Source organism: Mastomys coucha, unplaced genomic scaffold (genome assembly GCF_008632895.1).
Source record: "Mastomys coucha isolate ucsf_1 unplaced genomic scaffold, UCSF_Mcou_1 pScaffold3, whole genome shotgun sequence".
Lineage (NCBI taxonomy): Eukaryota > Metazoa > Chordata > Mammalia > Rodentia > Muridae > Mastomys > Mastomys coucha.
The window spans coordinates 38,959,045-38,980,638 of record NW_022196909.1 but is presented as its reverse complement, the minus strand read 5'-3'; the positions used below and the strand labels follow the sequence as shown (position 1 = coordinate 38,980,638).

Below are 21,594 nucleotides of genomic sequence, written 5' to 3'. Positions count from 1 at the left end.
GTCAGGAAGGCAGGCAGGCAGGCAGCAGTCAGGCAGGCAGGCAGCAGTCAGGAAGGCAGGTAGGCAGGTATGCCGGCAAGAAAACAAGTAAAAACAATGAAAAGCCTGGCCTCTCTCTCCCCTTCATAATTGTGAACTCTATAATCCAACACAAGATGTCTCTTGACACATTTTCTTCAACTTTTTAATGAACATATACTTGACAATCCACGCATTTCTGTGACTTCTCTTGTGTAATTGTATATATACCCTGCTGTGACAGAGTAATGCTTTAAGGATACTTGTTAGGGTTCATGAAGCCTAATAAACAAATTTGAAATAAGGTTTCTGGCTTTACTCTTTTCATCCTTAACTAGTTCATGAAACCAACTTTTTAGTTGCCAGGGTATTTAACATATTATTATATGTCGTAATTCTATGACCAGCCAGAAAAGTAGATTTAGCATTATAATTTAGATTATAACAAATCTAAATGGCATTTAATACCATTAATTATTACTGTGTCATAATTACTGTTCATACAATAGCAAAAATCAGTAGCTTTTCATACTACTTAGAAGTAAACTTCTAGCCAGTGATGCCTATGTTAATGACAATGTTAAAATGGTGCTTTCTATTTGGGAAAACTTAGGAACACAATTAGAAGCAAGAAACTCTCATATATATATACAATATTTCCATACAAGTCAGTGGGTTATTCTGCGTAGGATGAGGTTTGGAAGGCCCCCTTTTACTGTCATTTGTTTGTAATCTGCTGTCTCAGGTCTGGTGCATCCCAATATTGCTACCCAGCATCTACAGAAAGAATTGTGCCCAAAGGAAGCCACATGATCTTTATACACATGTTTATACACATACTGAATGTTTGCAGAATATTTAGTTTTCCTTTTCTCCTGGTGGTAATTATTGGAGGACACCGACCTTACTGACAGTGCTGGTAAAGTGTTTGATAACCATTTGCATGAACTCCACACACCAATTCAACACTCACATTCAGTGTGTTTGTATGCAAGCATTAGCAACCATCAATGCCGTGTGTTGTATGGAGTCTCAGTGATACAGGAAGACGGAACACCTACTCTCTGGCTATCGCCTGCAATGAGCAGTAGTTTTAGAAAACTTCTATAAAATGTCTTTGATGTGACTAAGGTAACTGTTGCTATTAATATGGTGTTAAAACCTGTAAGGTAGGGGCTGGAGAGATGGCTCAGCAGATAAGAGCACTGACTGCTCTCCCAAAGGTCCTCAGTTTGATTCCCAGCAACCACATGATGGATTACAACCATCTGCAACAGGATCTAATGCCCTCTTCTGGTGTGTCTGAAGATAGCGACATTGTATTCATATACATAAAATAATAAATAAATAAATAAATAAATAAATAAATAAATAAAACTTTTTTTAAAAATCCTGTAAGGTAAAAAGAAATTGAACTAGATCTAGTTGATTTAATTCATCTGGCACGACAGTTTAATGGTAAATTGTTGGAGTTTCTGTTTTGTTTTTTGTTTGAGGTTTTGTCTAGGGTACAATGAAATTCACTTATAGCCAAAGAATACACTTCGTATAATTTCAATGATCATCCACTTCATCAGTCTTACTTTCATTTCAGAATGATCTATACTGGAGAGCAGGCTGTCCAGTTGACATTGAGGAGCCCATTTTGTTTCCTGTAACTCTAGAGAAGAGTGGATTCTAGATAAGGATTCGATTTGGATTCTGTAACATCAGCTATTTTCTCTTCACATCCTGCTACATTTTCCTTTTCAGCTGAAGGTGCTCTTCATAACCACTAGAGGAATGTTAATTTCCGTGAGACTTCTCAATTCCTATTTAGTTTCTTTTAGGACAGCTGTTTCTTTGGTGCTGTTCTGTATTTGTTCACGTATCACCCCTCTGCTTCCCATTATGTCTTCGTATGCGCCTCCATTTAGCATTTCATAGATATAAATAGGAGACCGATAGATAGTTCAGTGGGCAAAGGTTTGGTCTTCCTGAGGAAAACAATATTTGACTTAATTTTCTATCTATGACATCCATACTCACTGTTTCTCTCTTGTTTAACTTGATTTCCTCATATCTGTGTGTTGTAAATTGTATATGTGGGAACTGAAGATATCATATTAATGCTCTATGTTGACGCACTGCTGGATGGAGCGTTATCTGCTGTATGTTCTGTCATGTGCACGTGAAGGACTACATGGGGCTTTGTTCTGTCTTGTTTTGTTTTACACATGGAGCTGAACACTCTGTATCTCTTCCAGAGAGCTCTCTGTGACTGAGTAGCATCTTTACTCCTCAAATTTGTGTCTGGAGAGCTTCTAAAATAAAGATCATGTCAGTTGCTGCTTTGGGGGGTTCAGGTGGGGTGAGGTCTGCAGGTCAAAGAGAGGGCAGATGTCTTCCCAAGTTTTTTTTTTCCTGTATGTATACACAGCCTAAGTTTTGCTGTTGCTCTAGGTTCCAAGAGACATGTGGAAGATTTTATATTCCCAATGGGTTCTATTCTCTATCCTGAAACCTTTTTACTTATTTGCATTTTGTTTCCTTAACTGTTTCCCCTTTGTGTTAGGTAGTCACAAAGCCAAGGCCCTTGTTGCAAGTGTTTTGACAAATGCCCATGGGGAGAAACCATTTTCCCCTTGGTAACATGAGAGACCCTTTTCTGATGGTGCTTCTAGAGAGCCCCTGGAAAGTTCGGAGTGTAGCAATTTTGGCTAGGAGATCTCTAGCTTTATTATGTTCTTGGCAATGGCTGACACGTTATGTTGAGGAATCAGCCTGCTACAGGGCATGGTGAACTCAAAGGTCACTGCTATTATCAAGATTTAGTTGCTCTGCCTATATATTCAACGAGAAATGTAGAACCTTAGTTAACTTTCCGCTCTGATAAAGTTGACTTGGGCTTTCTTTCCCATTCTATCCCTTTCCTTTTGTTCATTTCTTCTTTGCCCTCCCTATCTGTTTTCGGAGGGGTCTATGAGTTAGCTATGTGTCACTATGATAAAATATCTGAGATAGACTACTTATTTCAAAAGTACAACACAGTTACTGAGGGTCAAGTCTAAGATCACATGACCCATTGTTTTTTGGGCAGGGGGCCCTGCTAGGAGTGGCAGATGGGAATTGCAGATCAGAGTGACACAAAGAAAAGGCAAACAATGCCCCTCAGTCTCTTTCCTGTGCATGTCCGTGGTGACCCAATGACACAACACCATAGGGCCACTTTACACAGGTACACTATACCCATAATGCAACTATCCCAGACACTAAGGCTTTCCATGTGACCCTTTGTGGATAAATCTTCAATCAGGAGGGGTTAAATCTTCATAGATCTTTACAGTATTTCCTAATGTTTATCCACAAGAGACTAACACTTTCATCTAAACTTGCAACTCAGCATAGAGTCGGACATAAAGCCTTAACCAGAAGTAAAACTTCATAATTACTGAAGTAATGAATAGAAAATCAAATCACATCAAAAAAGATCTAAATATATACATGACTTATGGAAAAAAAATTCAGTTCAGCAAAAACTCTTATTTTGTATTTACTAGCAGAACTCTAAATTTGAATGTTTCCCCAGGAACCCCTAGTTCAAAGTGAGACTAAAATTCGTATTTTTATTGTTACACCCACAAAGACCACCCATTAATCAATCTGCTTGAGTTTCACATCCATTAAAAACATTAACCCATTCAAGGATCAATGAAGCTCTAATTTTTAGTGAAGGACTTGTCTTTAGTTATTGATTCTGCTCATGTTCCGATGATCTTCCAGGGCATCATTCCTGTCAATTCATCAATATTTTTCTATTGGCTTTACTGAAAGCCGTGATATGCACACCATAGGCAATAACAGTTCAAGGCGTCAGAGGATGCCTTGGATGATCTCTCTGACTGTAACAGCAATAAATCTCCCAGTTTCCATCTGCAGACACCAGCTCTCCTGGGTGTAGCTGGGCAGCTCTTTCAGAAATGTTTACTTCTTCCCCCTCAGTATATTTTAATTCTGCCTTTTTGATACCTTTTGTGCCTCCTAATCCTGTCTTTAATCCCTGAGCATTTATCTCCTCTCACCTATTTACAATACATATGGACATATTTCATAGTTATTAATTAGTTAGTGGAATAAATGTATAATATTCCTTGATATTTATAACAAGAAAACTATAAGCTTTTAAAGACTACTTTTAATTTGTAAGGATTAAAAATAATAATAATTTAATGGTCAGACCTCTGTATTTGGCCTGGATTTTATACATGGCTCTAAAGACTGAAAACCTTGAAATAAAACTATAGAGCCAAAATTTTAGAAATGTTACTTCTTAGTATGACAGTATAAAATTGTCCAGAATCTGCCTAATACAGTGGTTTGTGTATGTGAGTATACAGACTGAAGACCAAGCCAGAGATTAGGACTGTAAGATAATGTCAGACTCCCTGAGGACACTCCCAAGTCAGCATTTCCTACTTGAGAGATGCTGGTCTCTCCCATGCACCTGTCTTTCTAGAGCCTATCCATCATCAGCAACATCTACATTTTATCAAGGCAATTTAAGAATGTTTTTGTCCAATGTCTTCATTTTTGCATCTTGTACAGTTGATAACATGTATAAAATTGGATTAGCTTGATCATATTTTCAGAGGAGAAATGGTCTGTGGGTTTCTGGATCATATTCCTCTGGGTTGTAGTCCTTTCCATCTTCCACAACCTTCAACAAACCCCATATTTCCTTTGATTTCAAAAATCATTGAAGAAGGTTTTTAAGCTGATCTGTAGCTTGCTTGTTTCATAAACGCAGTATTATCTGTTCTATAACATCTTACCGAAAGAGGAAGAAGGAAAACTTGGATTTATATCCAGTTTTGTATATATTAACTCCAATAAGAAAAAAAATATTGTTATTAAAGAACTCGATATGATTTGAGAGGATTTGTTCATAGATTTCTAACAGGACAAAATTTTGGTGAATACAAACCAACAAGGATGGAGTAGAGGATTCCAGGTCGATCAGATGGTGGTTGGATGTTTCGGTCCTGATCAATGGCTTCGATAGGTGGGGTCACCAAAATAGGGTTCAGTTCTTCCTGGAAGAAAATTCAGAGTGTTTAGCTGCACTTCACACTCATACTTCAGGGGAAGGTGACACGAGGATGCTTGCTTGAAATTGGATAGCTAGATATCCACTACTCAGGCACTGAAATGCAGTTGCCTGCCGAGACTTATAATTTGACACCTCCTTTCCCTAATTCAAAATCTGGAGAGGAAATGAGCCTCTCTCACATTCAAGATGAAAGCCTGTAGTAGCTATGTGCACAAAACTTTTATCTAAGGGGTTCTCCCAGGAGGAAGCCAGGGAAGAAAATTACAGTGTTAAGCTGCTTAGAGGACTTAAGCAAAAATGTAAAGGCATTAAAGAGCTCCTCATGTGAGTTCTAGTTCTCTGCTTTAAAACAGATTTGAGTCGCTATACTCTCTCCTTCTTAAATAATATTTTTATCCAAATAATTATACAAAATAGAGGGGAAACACTCAAAACATACTTTAATTCAATAGAAACCAAGGCCATGCCACTCATTTGCGTGTCATTAAAATAAAGTACATATTACAATTATGTTTATTAAATTAATAGTGGTTATGAAAAGACTCTGTTTAGCGTTTTGGCCAATGTCTTTAAGTCACTGTTCTTCAGTTTGATGTCCAGGTGTATCCACTGAGCTATAAAGATTGCTGTACTGGTGCAGGGAAGGGACATAGTAGGTCAATCAGATGTAGGGCACTGGCTTCTCTTGCAAAGGTTACTAGCTCCCACAGGGCAGCTCATAATACTCTGTAACTCCAGTTACAAGGCTTCCAATGCCCTCTAGTGGACTCCGTGGGCACTGCACACACACACACACACACACACACACACACACACACACACACGGTGTGGTTATACACATGCAGGCACTCGATACACATAAGCATTAAAATAATACATCTTTTAAAACTGATGTAAACACTTGTTTTTTGAAAGGGACCAAGCAATAGGAGCTGGTTCTGGCAGTCAGAAGGCTGTGTGGCAGCCCCTCACCTCAGTCACTCTAGCAAAAGAAACATAATCAAACATGGCTCAGTTAAATGAGAAAAACAGTGTGCTGTAGAGAGAACAGTTAAAACTTTACACTACAGATCAGCTTGGGAAACACTACACTAGATAAAGTTTTGAAAACATAATATTTCTGGGAAGCCTTCTGAGGGAATTAATGAATTCCACTGCTTTTCACAGTGACTCCAAGAAAATGGTATTTTGTTTTATGTGCATTCAGTAAACATTCACTAATGTCTCCTTGAAATAATGCTCTTAGAACATAGTTCAGGAAACATTAGAGTTTTCAACTTTCAGCCGAACTATATAAATGGTAAGTCCAGAGGAAAATAATTTTCCCAGTGTCTGAGTAAAGACTTCACCATGCTTTTATGCAATTCATTTTGAAACAAAGAATGTTGAACTATGCCATGTACTCTTAGGCAAATCCAGCAATTTAAATTCTCAGTGCACATTGCATGGTGGTGGCTTATACTTAAAAAAAATGCACAACCATCTTAAAAAACACAAGCAATACTCTTTAATTAAAATCATAGGGATCAAATATAATTATTGACCAATGGTTATTACTTCACATAGATCTCAGGTTCTATATAGTTGTTTATATATGTTGTTCTAAGCGGTATCCCTATATTTTCCTATGAATAATGAGATACTGTGAGCAATAGTTTACTAACATTTTATCTCTTCTTGATGTGAATTCAGAACCATGCATATATCTATCACTTCAGTATAAAAACTGCCCTATTAAACCCAAGTGTTTATTCTCTTTTTCTCTATCATACATACAGAAAGTTTTCTTCTAGAATTCTCTTACTTTTCTCCATCATTCCCTCCCTCAATCCCATTTTTCCTCTCTCCATATTTAATTTTCAATCCCTGTTTCTTTTCCCATCCCTCTCTCACATACCATTCCTTTACAAAAGCCAGCTCAGTTCATATATAAGAATATATTTTCCCCTAAAGTGAAGAATGTCCAAGGCTCTTTGTTAGTATTTGAACAGCATCTTTTAGTCTGATCTGAAGAGAAATTGCATCACAATTAACTCATAGTTTAACTACTTTGCTTCTATTTCACTAGTTAATTTTCAAGTAGCTTCCATAAGTGTCATTCTAGAAGAACTGGGAAGGCATTTAAAAATTTATGATCCTCTACAATCTAATCCACATACCTAGGAATTCTCAATAACCTCAGACTATTGGACCTTTTCTTATCTACAATATTTAAAAGCTGGAATCTTCGAGTGTTGATTAAAGAAACCTCACATGAAAGGCCCTCTGTTTACCCGCTGTACTCTACTTGCTTTTTTGTAGATCTGCCAAGCTATCAATCCAGGATATGTTTTGGTTTTGGTAATTCATCATGCAATTTAAAATCCACTTTCATTATTATCCAGATTCGTTGAAATGAGCAATGGGGATTTAATTACATTATTTAAAGTTACATAAGCAATAAGAAAACTGAAAAGACCAAACAAAATCAGTGGGATGGAGAAGTGCTAATTAGATTCCTCATCTTACATCACCGCTTGGTAATAAGTATCATACAATAAAAGTGAGGAAATGAAGGAGATGTGGATGTGATTTACAATTACTTTACTTGACATTAGAAGAATAAAAAATGCGAGCACTTCAGGAGACTTGGTCTGAAAGGGGAAAATAGATATCTTTTTAACCTAGAATAATTCAGTATTGCTGGACTAAACTACTATCATGCTTATACTATATCATATCATAAAGAAATAAAAACTCTAATAAGAATAAGAAAAGAGAAAGGTTTCTTCCTTCCTTCCTTCCTTCCTTTCTTTCTTTCTTTCTTTCTTTCTTTCTTTCTTTCTTTCTCTCTTTCTTTCTTTAGTTAGTTAGACAATTAGTCAGTTAGTTAGTTTAGAACATTTGGAGAAGTGCGGTTTTTAAATCTCTTGTTAGAAATACTAGGATTGGCATTTTCCTCTCATTCTCTAGACTATGTGCAACACAAAGTAAGAGAAATTTTCTCATCTGTTATAACTCAAGAGTTTGGCAGAAAAATCTAGGATTATAAATGTGATGAATATCACTTGTTGTCAACTTGACTACATCTGGAACTAACTAAAAACCCAAGCATCTGTGTACACCTGTAAGGGAGTTTTAATTAATTGGACCATTTGAGGTAGGAAGATCCCTCTTTAATCCAGAAGTCTATACCTGGGCCACCCTTTCTTGTGGCAGCCTTTATGAAGGACATTGAAGAAGGAAGCTTGCTCTCTTTGCCTGTCTGCCCTCACTCTTGCTGAGAACTTCATTCCTTCATTGCTGTTGGAGTCTACTTCCTCGGGATTTCTGTATATACTGAAGATGAGCTGAGACGTACAGCTTTGTGGTCCGGACAGCTACTAGATTCTTGGAGTTCCCATCAGTGGACAGTAGAAAGCCATTGGTAAACTAGCTGGACTACAACCTGTGAGCCACTCTATTAAACCACACACACACACACACACACACACACATATATATATATATATAAATATGATATATACCTCATATATAATAAACCATGTATATATAATCACATATATAATACCATATATACATATACATATTATGTATTATATATTTATACAAATATGTACTAGATAGATGATATATTACCTATGTATTAATATATATATATATATATATATATATATATTATCAGTACCTATGGTATTAATACCATTGTGTGGTACTAATGCAATGTGTTATTGTGTATGTGCATGTATGTACATATGCATATATGTATATATGTATGTATATTGGTTCTGTTTCTTTAGAGAACTTCATAGGTAAAACGAATGAGTCTTCAAGTATAATATTGAAGATTAACTCTCAATATAATAATTATCTTTAAACCTGAAAAAAATTACGTAATACAGAATACTGAAGATTACATTTAGTTGAGGATAATTTTGTGTTCATGAACAGTCATCATTTTAGTTTGAAACATGTGTTTTCATTAGAAAGAACAAAACAAATAGCATACCTTATGTACTGAGTTTATGTCTATGCTAAAGTTTCTACAGCAGATAGGGACATATTAATGCAGAGTGCTAAGATAATTATGGAAATCTCATAAGGTTGCAGCCCACGCAGTAGGAATTCTTTACTGAGAGAGCAGAGAGCGGCGGACCCAGTTCCAGTTCAGTTGGAAGGGACTACTCTAGCCCACTGCACATTGAATGTTTAGCAAAACTGATCAGCTATTAGATGATAAAGTACTCCATTAGTGCACTACGCAATTCATCTCACAAACATGGCACTGTAGGTGACATAAAAGTAGACATTAATAAAAGGAGATTCAGGGCTGGTGAGATGGCTCAGTGAGTTAAGAGCACCAACTGTTCTTCTGAAGGTCCAGAGTTCAAATCCCAGTAACCACATGGTGACTCACAACCACCCATAATGAGATCTGATGCCCTCTTCTGGCGGGTCTGAAGACAGCTATAGTGAATTATGCTGGAGTGATCAGGGCATCACCACCTTCAAAGATTTTGACCCAGAATTTTTCCTGTCTAAAAGAAATGTAGGGACAAAAATGGAACAGAGACTGAAGGAAAAGGCCATCCAGTGACTGGCCCAACTTGGGATATATCCCATGGGCATGCACCAAACATTGACACTATTACAGAAGCCATGTTGTGCTTGCAGACAGGAGCCTAGCATGGCTGTCCTCTGAGAGGCTCTACCAGCAGCTGACTGAGACAGATGCGGCTACTAAAAGCCAACCATTGGACTGAGGTTGGAGACCCCTATGGAAGAGTTAGTGGAAGGATTGAAGGAGCTGAAGGGGATGGTAATCCCCATAGGAAGACTATCAATGCCAACTAACCCGGACCCTTGGGAACTCCCAGAGACTGAGCCATCAACCGAAGAGCATACGGGCTGGTCTGAGGCCTCCGGCACATAGGTAGCAGAGGACCAACTCTTGTCTCAGTGGGAGAGGATGAGCCTAATCATGTAGAGACTTGATACCCCAGGGAAGATGGATGTTGGTGGTGGGACACCCTCTCAGAGGTGAAGGGGATGGGGAATGGGGGAGAACTCTGGGAGTAGGACTGGGAGGAGGCAACATTTGGGATATAAATAAATAAAATACTTAAAACATTAATAAAAATGTTTAAAAATTAAAAACGTTTGAACTGTTTGTGAATGCACCTATGTCATGGTGTGTTTATGTCAATAAGAACACAGTATTTAAAAATGATATTAAATATTCCTTCAACAAAATAACACTTAGAGTGTACAACAGGGAAGTTTTGGGCATTATTATTCTCTTCTATATTGTATTATAAATTCAGTATTTTCCAAGAAGTCTTTGGAATTTTTCTCTCACAGCTTTGCATATATATATATGTGTGTGTGTGTGTGTGTGTGTGTGTGTGTGTGTGTATGTATATATATATACACATACATATATGTATGTTAAATAGTACAGAAATGAATATCAAACTCAACATGTTCTTTCATACATTTGTATATAAACAAATAGACTTACATGATCCCTTGAGGGACCGCTTTTATTTGGCTTATTTTGCTTTTTGCTAGTTGTAGAAACAACATATTGCCAGGAAGATATCCGAAAAGTTCCCATGTTCTCTGCCTTTGGTGTATGTTGGAAAGACAAATCAATTTGGGTGAGCGGCAAGGCCAAATAGGTTGTACTGAAGGATTTTATTATGATATACTAACAAATGGAAGCCTTACATATAGTTGTGAGGCTTAGATACTCCCTAATGAAAGACACCTGGCTCCTGTCAGCTCTCCTGACAGTTCTGATCGTTATCTTCCCTAGACCAGCTGTGCAGAGAGCACAGGGCAGAAGTCAACGGGCACAACTCATGAAAATAATATCAGTACCTCCAGAACCGTTGGAATTTTACATTATAGCCAGACAAACAACAAAATTCACCGGGTTAGCAACAACACAACCCCCTTCATTTTGTTGTCTTGATGATGGCACTCTGTGACCCTTTCAACATTTAAACAGGTTTATTCTGATAGGCACCTGAATTTCTCTCGGGTGTATACCTAGCTTATGTACAGAGATTGACTTCCCTTTCAAAATTTGCATTTGAATATCCTTTCAGCAGCACACCTGAGGACTTTCACCCAATTCTACCTTTCAGAAGGTTTCTTTGAATCTCTGCCTTTTCAATTTATTTCCTCTGAAGTCTGTGGCTCTGACACTGTGGATCTCCAAATCATCCCTAGACAGGGAGCCAACCCCTTCGTTATTTCCTAGCAGTAGGCCATAAAATCTACAGCTAAAATAGGAAGCCTGTGGGCTCACTTCATGCTGTCCACACCACAGAGTCCCAAGGCACTGTTGCAAATCAAAGGCAGTGGGCTAGCTTCCAGGAATCAATATGGAAATACTTCGGTTTTAGGGTATCCATTGCATAGACACAGTGAAGAAGATCCACAGGTAGCAGAAATGTTTCTTACAACTATGTCTCCCAACTCACACTTCTTGATGGCTTCCCTTGTTTTGTTTCTTATAGCCTTGGGACTGACAGAGAATAGTGTCTCTTATCCTGCCTGCATTTCAGGAATGCTCAAAAGATGTCGAGAACTCCTCATGTACTTTGGAAGTTGAAAGAAGGGGAGACAGCAAGCAGTCAAAAATCATTCCTTATGATAATGGAAAGATAATGTTGGGAGAAGTTGTTCATGAGTTTTAACTTGTTGCACTTAATGGTGACTGTGATTCATAGAGCATACTTTCTGATGAGTCCTTGTGGTGACTTCGTCATTAAAGAACAATTCCATTTGGGGCCTATTTGTTAACAGGGATTTTTGTGAGAATTTTAAGGTAGTTCCCCTACTCTGTCAAGTTCCAAGTTTTTCAAATAGGATGGCAAGAGAGAATGAGAAACACACACATGCGCATACAGATGTACATACATACATGCACATACCATGCATACATCAAGCATACACACACGCCCACACAAAAGCAATATTGCATACACACATACACACAAATTCACACACATACCCAAGCACACATACAAGCATACACACATACACACATGTCCACAAACATAGCCACATACACACATATACACACACTCACATAAACACACACAGATAGTACATACATAACTAATAATTTTTAAAATTTGTTTTCAAGAAAATGAAGTCTTAGAATTATCAGGTGCGATGTATAATTTGGTGAAAGAAGTACTTTTGGCATCTTAAAGCCATGACCCAGAGTCACTTGCGCATACCATTTTAACTGCACTGCTTTATCAGTTTATCAATAATATATGTGAGGTAAATGTGGATGCTAAATATGTGAGGGAAAACAGGCTTTGTCATAACTTTATAAACAGTGATGATGACATTTTGGCTCTCAATTCATGAACAATTAGATACTGACACTCTAAACATTGCAAAAAAATAATCTTTCTAAAGGGTTTTTGTCTGTATAATTACACTGTACCTGTCTTCACACACACCCTAGAAGAGGGCATCAGATCTCATGACAGATGGTTGTGAGCCACCATGTGGTTGCTGAGATCTGAACTCAGGACCTCTGGAAGAACAGTCAGTGCTCTTAACTGCTGAGCCATCTCTCTAACCCACAAAAACAACTTTTTTAATGGATGAAAAAAATGAATATAAGAAAATGACTCAAATGGATGCAAGATAATGTTGGTGAAAATAAGGAAAATAAAACGTTAATTAAAAAGTCCTGTGTCGATACTGTGGCTTTGCCATGAAATGCCCTGCATAGCCTCATAAGTATGCAAACAAGACTTTCAGGTGATAGCAATATTTGGAAAGATGAGGGATTCTTCAAGAAGTATAGTCTCACTCAATGAAGTGAGTCATTAGGAGGTAGATCTTGGAGCATTACAGTCTGGTACCACTTCCTGTTCTCTCTCAGCTTCTGGACTTCTGATACACTGTGATGGGTTTGTTTTGTGGTCCTGTAGGAATTCTCCTACCTACCCCCGTCATGAACTACCCCCTTCTGAACTCCTGAGCCAAAATTAACCTTTTCTCCCTTAAATTTTGAAAGGGTATCTTACTCTAATAACAGAAAAATAACTAAAATAATAGGCTAGCTATCCAAGTGGGTAAAGTGATTTCTGCTCAAGCCTAATGCCCCGAGTTTAAACCCTGGAACTCCGCGGCATTGTTTCTGACTTTCATATTTGTATTGCAGCAAGTGTATGAGCACATCATGGACATACACGTTAAATAGCCCTGGAAAGCACTTGCTCACCAAATAAGACAGTGTTAACTAAAGACAGATCCAGTAGTAAGCATAGGGTAAGACGACCACATGATCTGCGACAGGAAAATCGGAGGATATACTCTAGAAAAACGGACACCCTGTGGCAAATTTGAAGGGCTTAAAGCTCAGAATGAAAGCACGCTCTTCAAATTGGAAGTAGATTCTTTAACTCCAGTGCTTTTTCTGTGGGAAACTGGAATGCTTCTGGGCAGGGTTCAGATCTGTGAACACCCACCTTCCCGCCCCAGGAACACACCGAGTCGTTCTGCCGTGGAAGCCATTCATTCTAGAATGCTTTGGTGCTGCTCCCATTATTTGCACTCCAGGTAGCAAAAGAAAGAGGGATTATTCGTGTTCTCAAGGCATACACAGACACCCAGGCATGTAGAATCAAGCGTGTGACAAGTTATGACAAGAACACACTGAGCATTCTGTAAATAGCGATGAGGAAGAAAATTGACATGTATATCATGGGTGGTTGGAATCAGTACAGCAGAATGAGGTGGGTGTCAGGGAAAGGGGAAATGATAAAATAGATTATACTAAGTAGGAAACTTTGCTTTCACAAAGCTGCATTAAGCCTCAGGGAGGGGGGAGGTCTTCTGGGATGTGGGGTGGGGACATCCTCTTAGAGATGAGGGTGGGGGGGAGGAGGAATGGGATGAGGAACTGTCTGGAGGGGGATAACAACTGGACTGTAAAAAAGATTAAATGATAATGATGATGATGAAGAAGAAGAAGAGGAAGAGGAAAAGGAAGAAGGAGAAGGAGAAGGAGAAGGAGAAGACGACACTGCTCAGAGGCACATGTAAAAGAAGACTGTGTAACACATTGACTGTTTTTAAAAAAATGTGTTCCTCACTGAGCATGAGAAACCTTAACGGATGATTACATATCTATTCGATGGATTATCACAATTATATTTCACTCATGAGATCACAACTGAGGTGAACAGAGTGCTGACAGAGCCTCAGATCCTATTCACTCTGTTCCTTAGCAATCACTACCTGTCATCCCATCCTGAAATGACCCATCTGCTAACATCATCAACAGGTGGTAGTTGTCTTCAGTTTTATAGGAAGTGAAAACCGTGTATTTGGTTGAAACTTGTCTCTCTTCCAGCTTCACGAGGTCATCGATGCCTGTGAGATGTATGTTCATGATCACTTGTTATAATCTCTATAAAGTAGTTCATTTAGGAATAAGCAAGCCCTCTTTATTGATGTTTGCAAGAGTCAGTTTGTTTTCATTCTAGGGTACTGTAGACAATGCTACCAGCTCCTCTTGAATGCTCACACATATGGACAGGCTTGTTCAAACCAGAGAATAAAGCAACTGAAGGGATGCATGATCTAATAGATGGATTACTGTTGTTCTGCCAGTCATCCTGCCTAGGTACTCCACGTCTAACCCCCAGTCTATAATCCCAGTCTGTGGAAACATGACCACTCTTACCAATTATATATTTTATCTGACAGTGGTTGAAACATGAGTTTGTTGGTTACTCATCAAGCAGACGTTATCATCTTTTGCCTATTTTTATGTCTTTTTTTTTATCCACCATTTGATGAATTTATATATAGACAATTATATGAATGACCTGTTTCCAAATCCAAGTCTTGCTGAATGTTTTATAAAGTCCTCCATGGCTTATCTTTGACTCCGTGCTGTTCTCTGGAAGCACAGTTTTACGTTTACTATCATCTATCCTTTTCCCCTTTCCTGACACCCTCCTAGTTCTGCTGTATATACCTTAAACCACCCATGATAAACATGACAATTTTCTTATTACTTTTTACAGAATGTTCAATGCGTTCTTATCCTAACTCGTCACACACTTGATGCTACATGCCTGGGTGTCTCTGTGTATTCTTTGAGAAGATGATTAATTCCTCTTTGCTACCAGTAGTACAAGTAAACATGCGAGCACCAAGGCTTTCCAGAATGAGTGGCTTCAGCTATGGAGTGACTTGGTGGTCACAGATCTGAGCCTTCCTCAGAGGCATTCCCGTTTCCCACAGAAAACACTGAAGTTCTAGAATCCATTTGCATCTCTGAAACCTTTATATGACCACGTTCTTTGCCCTCAATTAATAGACGAAATTAATCCCGTCTCCAGAGTATATAAAGACAGGGTCTCACAACACTTCACTAAGACAGCAGTTTAGAGGCATGAATGGCTTCACCGATATATAGAGCATTGCTACATCCTTTTAAAACCATCTACAGATGGAAAATCTGAAATTGAATTATTTGATTATTATAGTTAAGCATAAGCTAAAATTCTGGGTGTGGGAGTTGCATATTCAATTAAAATGAATTTTATTTAGGCTGAATCAAGTGAGCCGCAATGAAATTATTTTTCAATAAAAATAAATCATATAATAGTTTTACATCCAATTTCAGGAAAAGTGTTCTTTATATTTTAAAGGTAAAAATTTGAAATGACAGTCCCATAATCCATTTACTGCAGATGAGAATATCAAAAGTTCAGGTTGTTTTCTGGAACTCTGATGGTCAGGCAGTAGAAGAAAGCTAAGTAATGTTTTGGAGTTCTGCATGCCTCATGATAAGGGGTCAAAAAGTGTGTGCTCCTGAAGTTAATTTGCAAAATATATAGAGAATACATTTGTTGATTGAACATTTCTAGAAAGCACTTAATGAAAATATATGTGTTGAAGCATAATGGGTGAATATTTCAGAACAATAAAAATTGTACATACTTGGGCATTTACATCTCGAATAAAGGGAGCTTGATACAGTTAGCAAAAGTGAGGCTGACAGAGATAGGCTTGTCTCTGAAAGGGCTGGACGAGGGAGGAAAGATAGACAGTTGGATGATAGATACGTATTGATGGTAGATGATAGATAAGAGGAGATGAGAGATTACAGATATAGAGACAGATAAAAAGAAGTATAAATGACGGATAGATAAATTACAAATAGATAAATATACACAGAGGCAGCTGACAGGCAGAATGAGGAGAGATACATTCTATTAATATTAGCAATGATAATAACAGTGGAGTCCCTGATTGAACACATTCACTGAAATGCTTTGTAAGTCCTGGAGATTTGGAGGTTTTTCTTTTTCATTTTTTTCTTTTTTGGTTTTATAAGAGCACATAAAGAATATTCCACAAATGTTACTCCCTTGACAAATGAAATAAAGACTATTTTTTACCACAGTATTTATAGAATAATTTCTAAACCTTGGCACCAACAAGAGCCATGATCCACAGCAGCTTTTGATTCTGAACTCTTATTGTTCTCAAATATCTGTTAAAAATACTTAAGTAAGTTTGGATTATTCAGGGAAACTAATTTTTGCAGAAATAACTCATGACTGGATTTGTCTTGGAAGATAACTATATTTGTTGTAGAACGTTTCTCTATGAACCCTTGAATCTTAAGATGAGTGAATTACCAACCAAAGAGTACACAGGGTGGGACTCATGGCTCCAGCTGCATATGGAACAGAGGATAGTCTAGTCAGTCATCAATGGGAGGAGAGGCCCTTGGTCCTGTGAAGGTTCTATGCCCCAGTGTAGGGGAATGCCAGGGCCAGGAAGCAAGAGAGGGTGGGTTGGTAAGCAAGGGGAGGAGGGAGAGAATAGGGGGTTTTTGGAGGGGAAACCAGGAAAGGAGATAACATTTGAAATGGAAATAAAGAAAATATTCTAATAAAAGAAAGAGGAGTGAGTTAGAATATTATTTAGAGTTTTTGGTATTAAGCATTCTTTTTATACAATCTATTATTGAATAAGGTTTTCATAAGAATATCAAAATATTTTATTGATAACACAAATTCTGATCAATTTTTTGAAATATATTTTAATTTTAATTATGTATATGTGTCTATGTGAATGCAGATGATGCCTGGAAAGGTCATAAGATGGGGTCAGGCACCCTGAAACTAGAGTTATAGGTAGTTGTGTATCTCTTAGTTTGGGTGCCTGAAATTCAGTCCTCTTCAAGAGCAGGAAGTATTCTTTGTTTTGTTTTGTTTTGTTTTTAGAGACAGGGTTTCCCTGTATAGCTCTGGCTGTTCTAGAACTCACTCTGTAGACCAGGCTGGCCTCAAACTCAGAAATCCACCTGTCACTGCCTCCCAAGTACTTGGATTAAAGGCATACACCAACACTGTCCAGCCAGAAAGTATTCTTAATTGGTAAGTCATCTCTTCAACCTTACATGCTCAGGTCTTACATAGCACTATTAGGAAGCTATTGTTAAATAGAGCTCTCTCATGAATATAAGAAATTATTAATCATATATAAACACAACTACTGATCAATTACTATTTGTTATATAGTAAGTATGGGCTGGTATAGAAGAAATATGTTATATTTTCAGTTTTCATAAATACTACTTAAACTTTAGTAATGTTTATGACATATGTGTCTCATATCATTAAATATCAAATAGGAACAAATTAATTGATTCTTACTGTAAATTACAGATGAGTTTTTCTTTTTATAAATGCTGAAGGTCATTTAGTAATTTCTAAACTGATGTTTTACTTCTTGTTTTTGTGGTGCTGGGATAGAATCAGTACCTTGGACAGAGAAGCCAACATTCTATCACTGGATTACATCCTCCACTCCTGTCCTGTGTTTCAAATACAACCTTTTCAATTTCATATACTGAACTTGCATTTAGTACCAATGAGAGAGAGAGGTTAATATCACTCTCTGGTTGTAGCTAATCTAATATGTTGACATTTTATGACTTGTTCATTTTTTGTTATGAATAATATCATGTCCTATACAGAAAATATATGTAAAAGTGTAAAAAAAAATAAAAGGGAAACCTGTATAATTATACATACTATATTCATGAGACTGAAAAAAATTGAACTAAATACTCACTTGGAGGTGTAAATTCACTATAAGAAGAGCCATGCCTTGTTACAAACAGAACTTGTCCCGCTAAAGAGTCTGTATGGCTTAAACGGTAAGATTAAAAATGTGCAGATTGGGAAAGTCCCCTTTTGATAAACAGGATACCACATAACAACACTGAAGAGGAAAAACACGCAGGAAACTCGCGAAACATAATGTCCTCATCTTCTTTGGGGCTCATATGCGTGGGATTTCCCGAGAACATGAGGAAAGCAAACACCAGGCTCCCATGTCTGCCTTATGGGAGGAACTCAAAATTCAGCCTGCCCCGTGAATTCCAGCCTAGCTGAGTCAGAAGCAGGAGAACAACTTCCTCAGATGGAATCTTCTCCTCACATCAATTCCAGCATCCCCGATCTGTTTTCTGCAGTAAGGAAACACTGGGTTTCATTGTTGGAAGAAATATGACTCTGGGTTGAGACCGCTGCTTGGTCCCGTGAGAGAGGCTGCAGTTGCAGTTATAAGTCTCTCAGAGGAGTTGATGCCTCTGAACAGTGGCGCCTGCAAGGTACCAAGGCTAGCTTCATAAGTCTTTCCAAAGTGGTTCTGGGTATTTTCCTCCAGGGTCCCTGGCTGCAACGATTAGATTTTTCAGTGTTTCCTTAGAGGTTCATCGCGATAGGTCTATCCTTCGTTCTCTGCTTGGTGAAGTAATTATTTCCTCTGTAGAATATATTTGTTTTACCTACTATACTGACCTTTTGGGAAGAGTTTATACTACTATATAATCATCAGAAACCATTGTTAAGGAAGTCTCACTGTAGAGGAACAGTAACACTGAAGACCTCTGAGGAAGAGACTCTGGATACCCTGCATCTGGAAGTGACTTCTCAGGAGATGCGTGTAATCAAGCTACCTTCTGTCTTTCTTGCTCTTTCTGAGAGACTTCTGTTCCTTCCTCCTTTACAGTTCTTCCCCAAGTCTACTTAATTCCCACCTTACTTTCTTTAAAAAATTTTTTTTTATTAATTTAACTTATGTGCATGTGAAGGCTGCCTATGTGCATGTGCGTGTAAGTGCAGGTGCCTGCAGAAGCCAGAAGAGGGCGCTGGATCCCCTAAAGCTGTAGTTACTGCATTGTTAATGAAGAGAACATTGAAGGTGTTGGAAAGTGTGGAACACACGCAGGGTATCTGCTCTGTAAATGTTTGGGGGAAAATGCGTCCTATTGCATTTGAAGCTACCCTGGGAAGGTCTTACTATGTGGTTCCACTGGGTTTTGTTGCTGTAACCAAAACTGTGATAGAAGCTCAAATGTCTCCAAATATATAAATTTGAATGTATGGCAATTAACCTCACTTTTAAAAATACACTGCTAAGCATCTCTTAAAAGAAAAACCCTTCTTGATGGCAAAATATCTGATGTAGCCAAAGGGTAGCTATCCACAAACCACAAGATTTAACTGAATATACACGTTACATTTCAGGGATCATGTAACAGGTGAAGAAGCACCAGTTAATGTGGTGATTTAACAGGGGAGGAAAGTGGGACTTTAAATAGAAAAGGCTTTGAACTCTAACGATGACACAAAGAACAAAGAAGTTCATTTAAAAATAACTCTGAAAGAAGACTCACATGGCTAGCACCTTCTATTTGTAAAATGCCTGAGATAGGGTGAACAATAAACACCCACTTGCTGGAATTAAATGCAAAGCAGGGTCAGGGACATTTTCCTGACACACAATTTCAATCAGGTTCTATGGTTTTAATTTTAACTCCCATTGTTATGAAGACTGCCAGAAACTTGAACAGCAGGCAGGATACTGTGAGGCAGGGGGTCACCCTGAAGGCTGTGCATCCTTAATCCCTGGGACTTTCTCAACTCACAGAGACAAGATTTCCTGACCTTGGTGTCTGACTGCATCTCTCATGCTGTTTCTTATTCCCAGCACCTTGGAATCTCTTTTTCTTTACGATAATGTAGACACCTCCAATTATTTATTTACTTTTACACATTTGCACAGAAATCGTGGTAAAGATTTCCTATAGAAAACAGAACTCGATGACCACCAGCATCTTTGGATGACTTCAGAAATATGGGAATAGTCTTCATTGGCAAAATCCAGCTATAGGAGGAGGTAAATATGTGCTAACACGATCATAGATTAACTACCTACATAAGAACATTTTATACTCATATTGTATACAGGAGTTCATGGTCTAGCAAGTAGAAAGATATAATTAAACTATACATAGCCATTTACTAAAATATAAAATATGATGAAAGCATTTATGTTTTTTTAATAGATAGGGCCTATGGGAGATACAATTAAACTATACTTAGCCATTTATTAAAATATGAAGTCTGATGGAAGCATTCATTTTTTTTTTGTAGTGGGAAGGGTCTCACACTTGCATAAAGCATGTATTTTTAAGAAGAATTCTTCCCAATGACTTCATATAGGAATAAATCCATCTTTCCACATAATAAAAGGGAACTTAGTAGCCATTTCTCTGTGTACAAATCTCAACATGACACATAGACAATATACACATAGACAGTCAGCCCTATCTGTCCAGAATGGAAACATGACCCATATGGAGCAGTTCACGGACTCTCAGTTACTGTTCTCCTTTTGGGGACATTCTCTGGTTTTTATCCAATATTCCAGAGCCACGTCTGCCAGAGATAAGACCTGGAGATGTGGTTGCCTAGATACCACAGATCCTACCTGGCCAAAGGGGAGGTGGAAAGTCAAAGAGTGAATTAGATTGATGTCTTTTTCTGCTTTCAAAACGGAATTTGTTTTGCTCACTGAGACTGAAGAATGTGAACAGTTAGGGAACAGAAGGCATTGCTATGAAAAGACTACATAAAGGGAAACTAGAGTTAGGAAAAATACCCAGTGGAATGGTTCAGGGATCAACTAGAGAGGAATAAGGGGTCTCGAACCAACATAAATCTAAATCACTAGTACGGTGGAGCATCAATCATGAAAGCGCTTCAGGATCGGAGGAATGTGACACTAAACCCTGGGTGGGCTCTCTCTATACTCTCTCTCTCTCTCTCTCTCATTCCTTCTCTTATCCCCCCTCTCTCATTCACCCTCTCTCCAATCTGTGCATGTAAAGAGAATATCAGTTACACCTTCCACCTGAACTTTGACAATTATCTTAGCACATTGTAGACTTTTGAGTCAGGTGAAATGTTAGAATGGAGAGAAGTCAACATAAAATCACTAACATGAAAAGAATCTTGTTCAACCAAAAAAAGAAAAAAAAAAACTGAATAATGAAATTGAATCTCAACCAAAAAAAAAATCTCTTTTTAAAAAATTGTGAATACACCTTGATATTAATGATATATCATTCAATGCAGGATTCTGACACA

At 37.9% G+C, this 21,594-nt stretch overlaps 1 protein-coding gene across 22 annotated transcripts in view; it reads right to left on the bottom strand.

Moving 5' to 3' along the window:
- Pcdh15 (protocadherin related 15) overlaps positions 1–21,594 on the bottom strand; it is a 1,206,525-nt gene that overhangs the window by 328,008 nt on the left and 856,923 nt on the right. For all 22 annotated transcript variants that reach the window (XR_004112186.1, XM_031346915.1, XM_031346916.1 and 19 more), the window contains one exon: positions 4,982–5,090. Coding sequence is in view for 21 of the 22 variants with exons in the window: in XM_031346915.1 (XP_031202775.1) it covers positions 4,982–5,090 (109 nt within the window). In the remaining variant the exon portion in view is untranslated. The remainder of the gene's footprint in view (positions 1–4,981; positions 5,091–21,594) is intronic.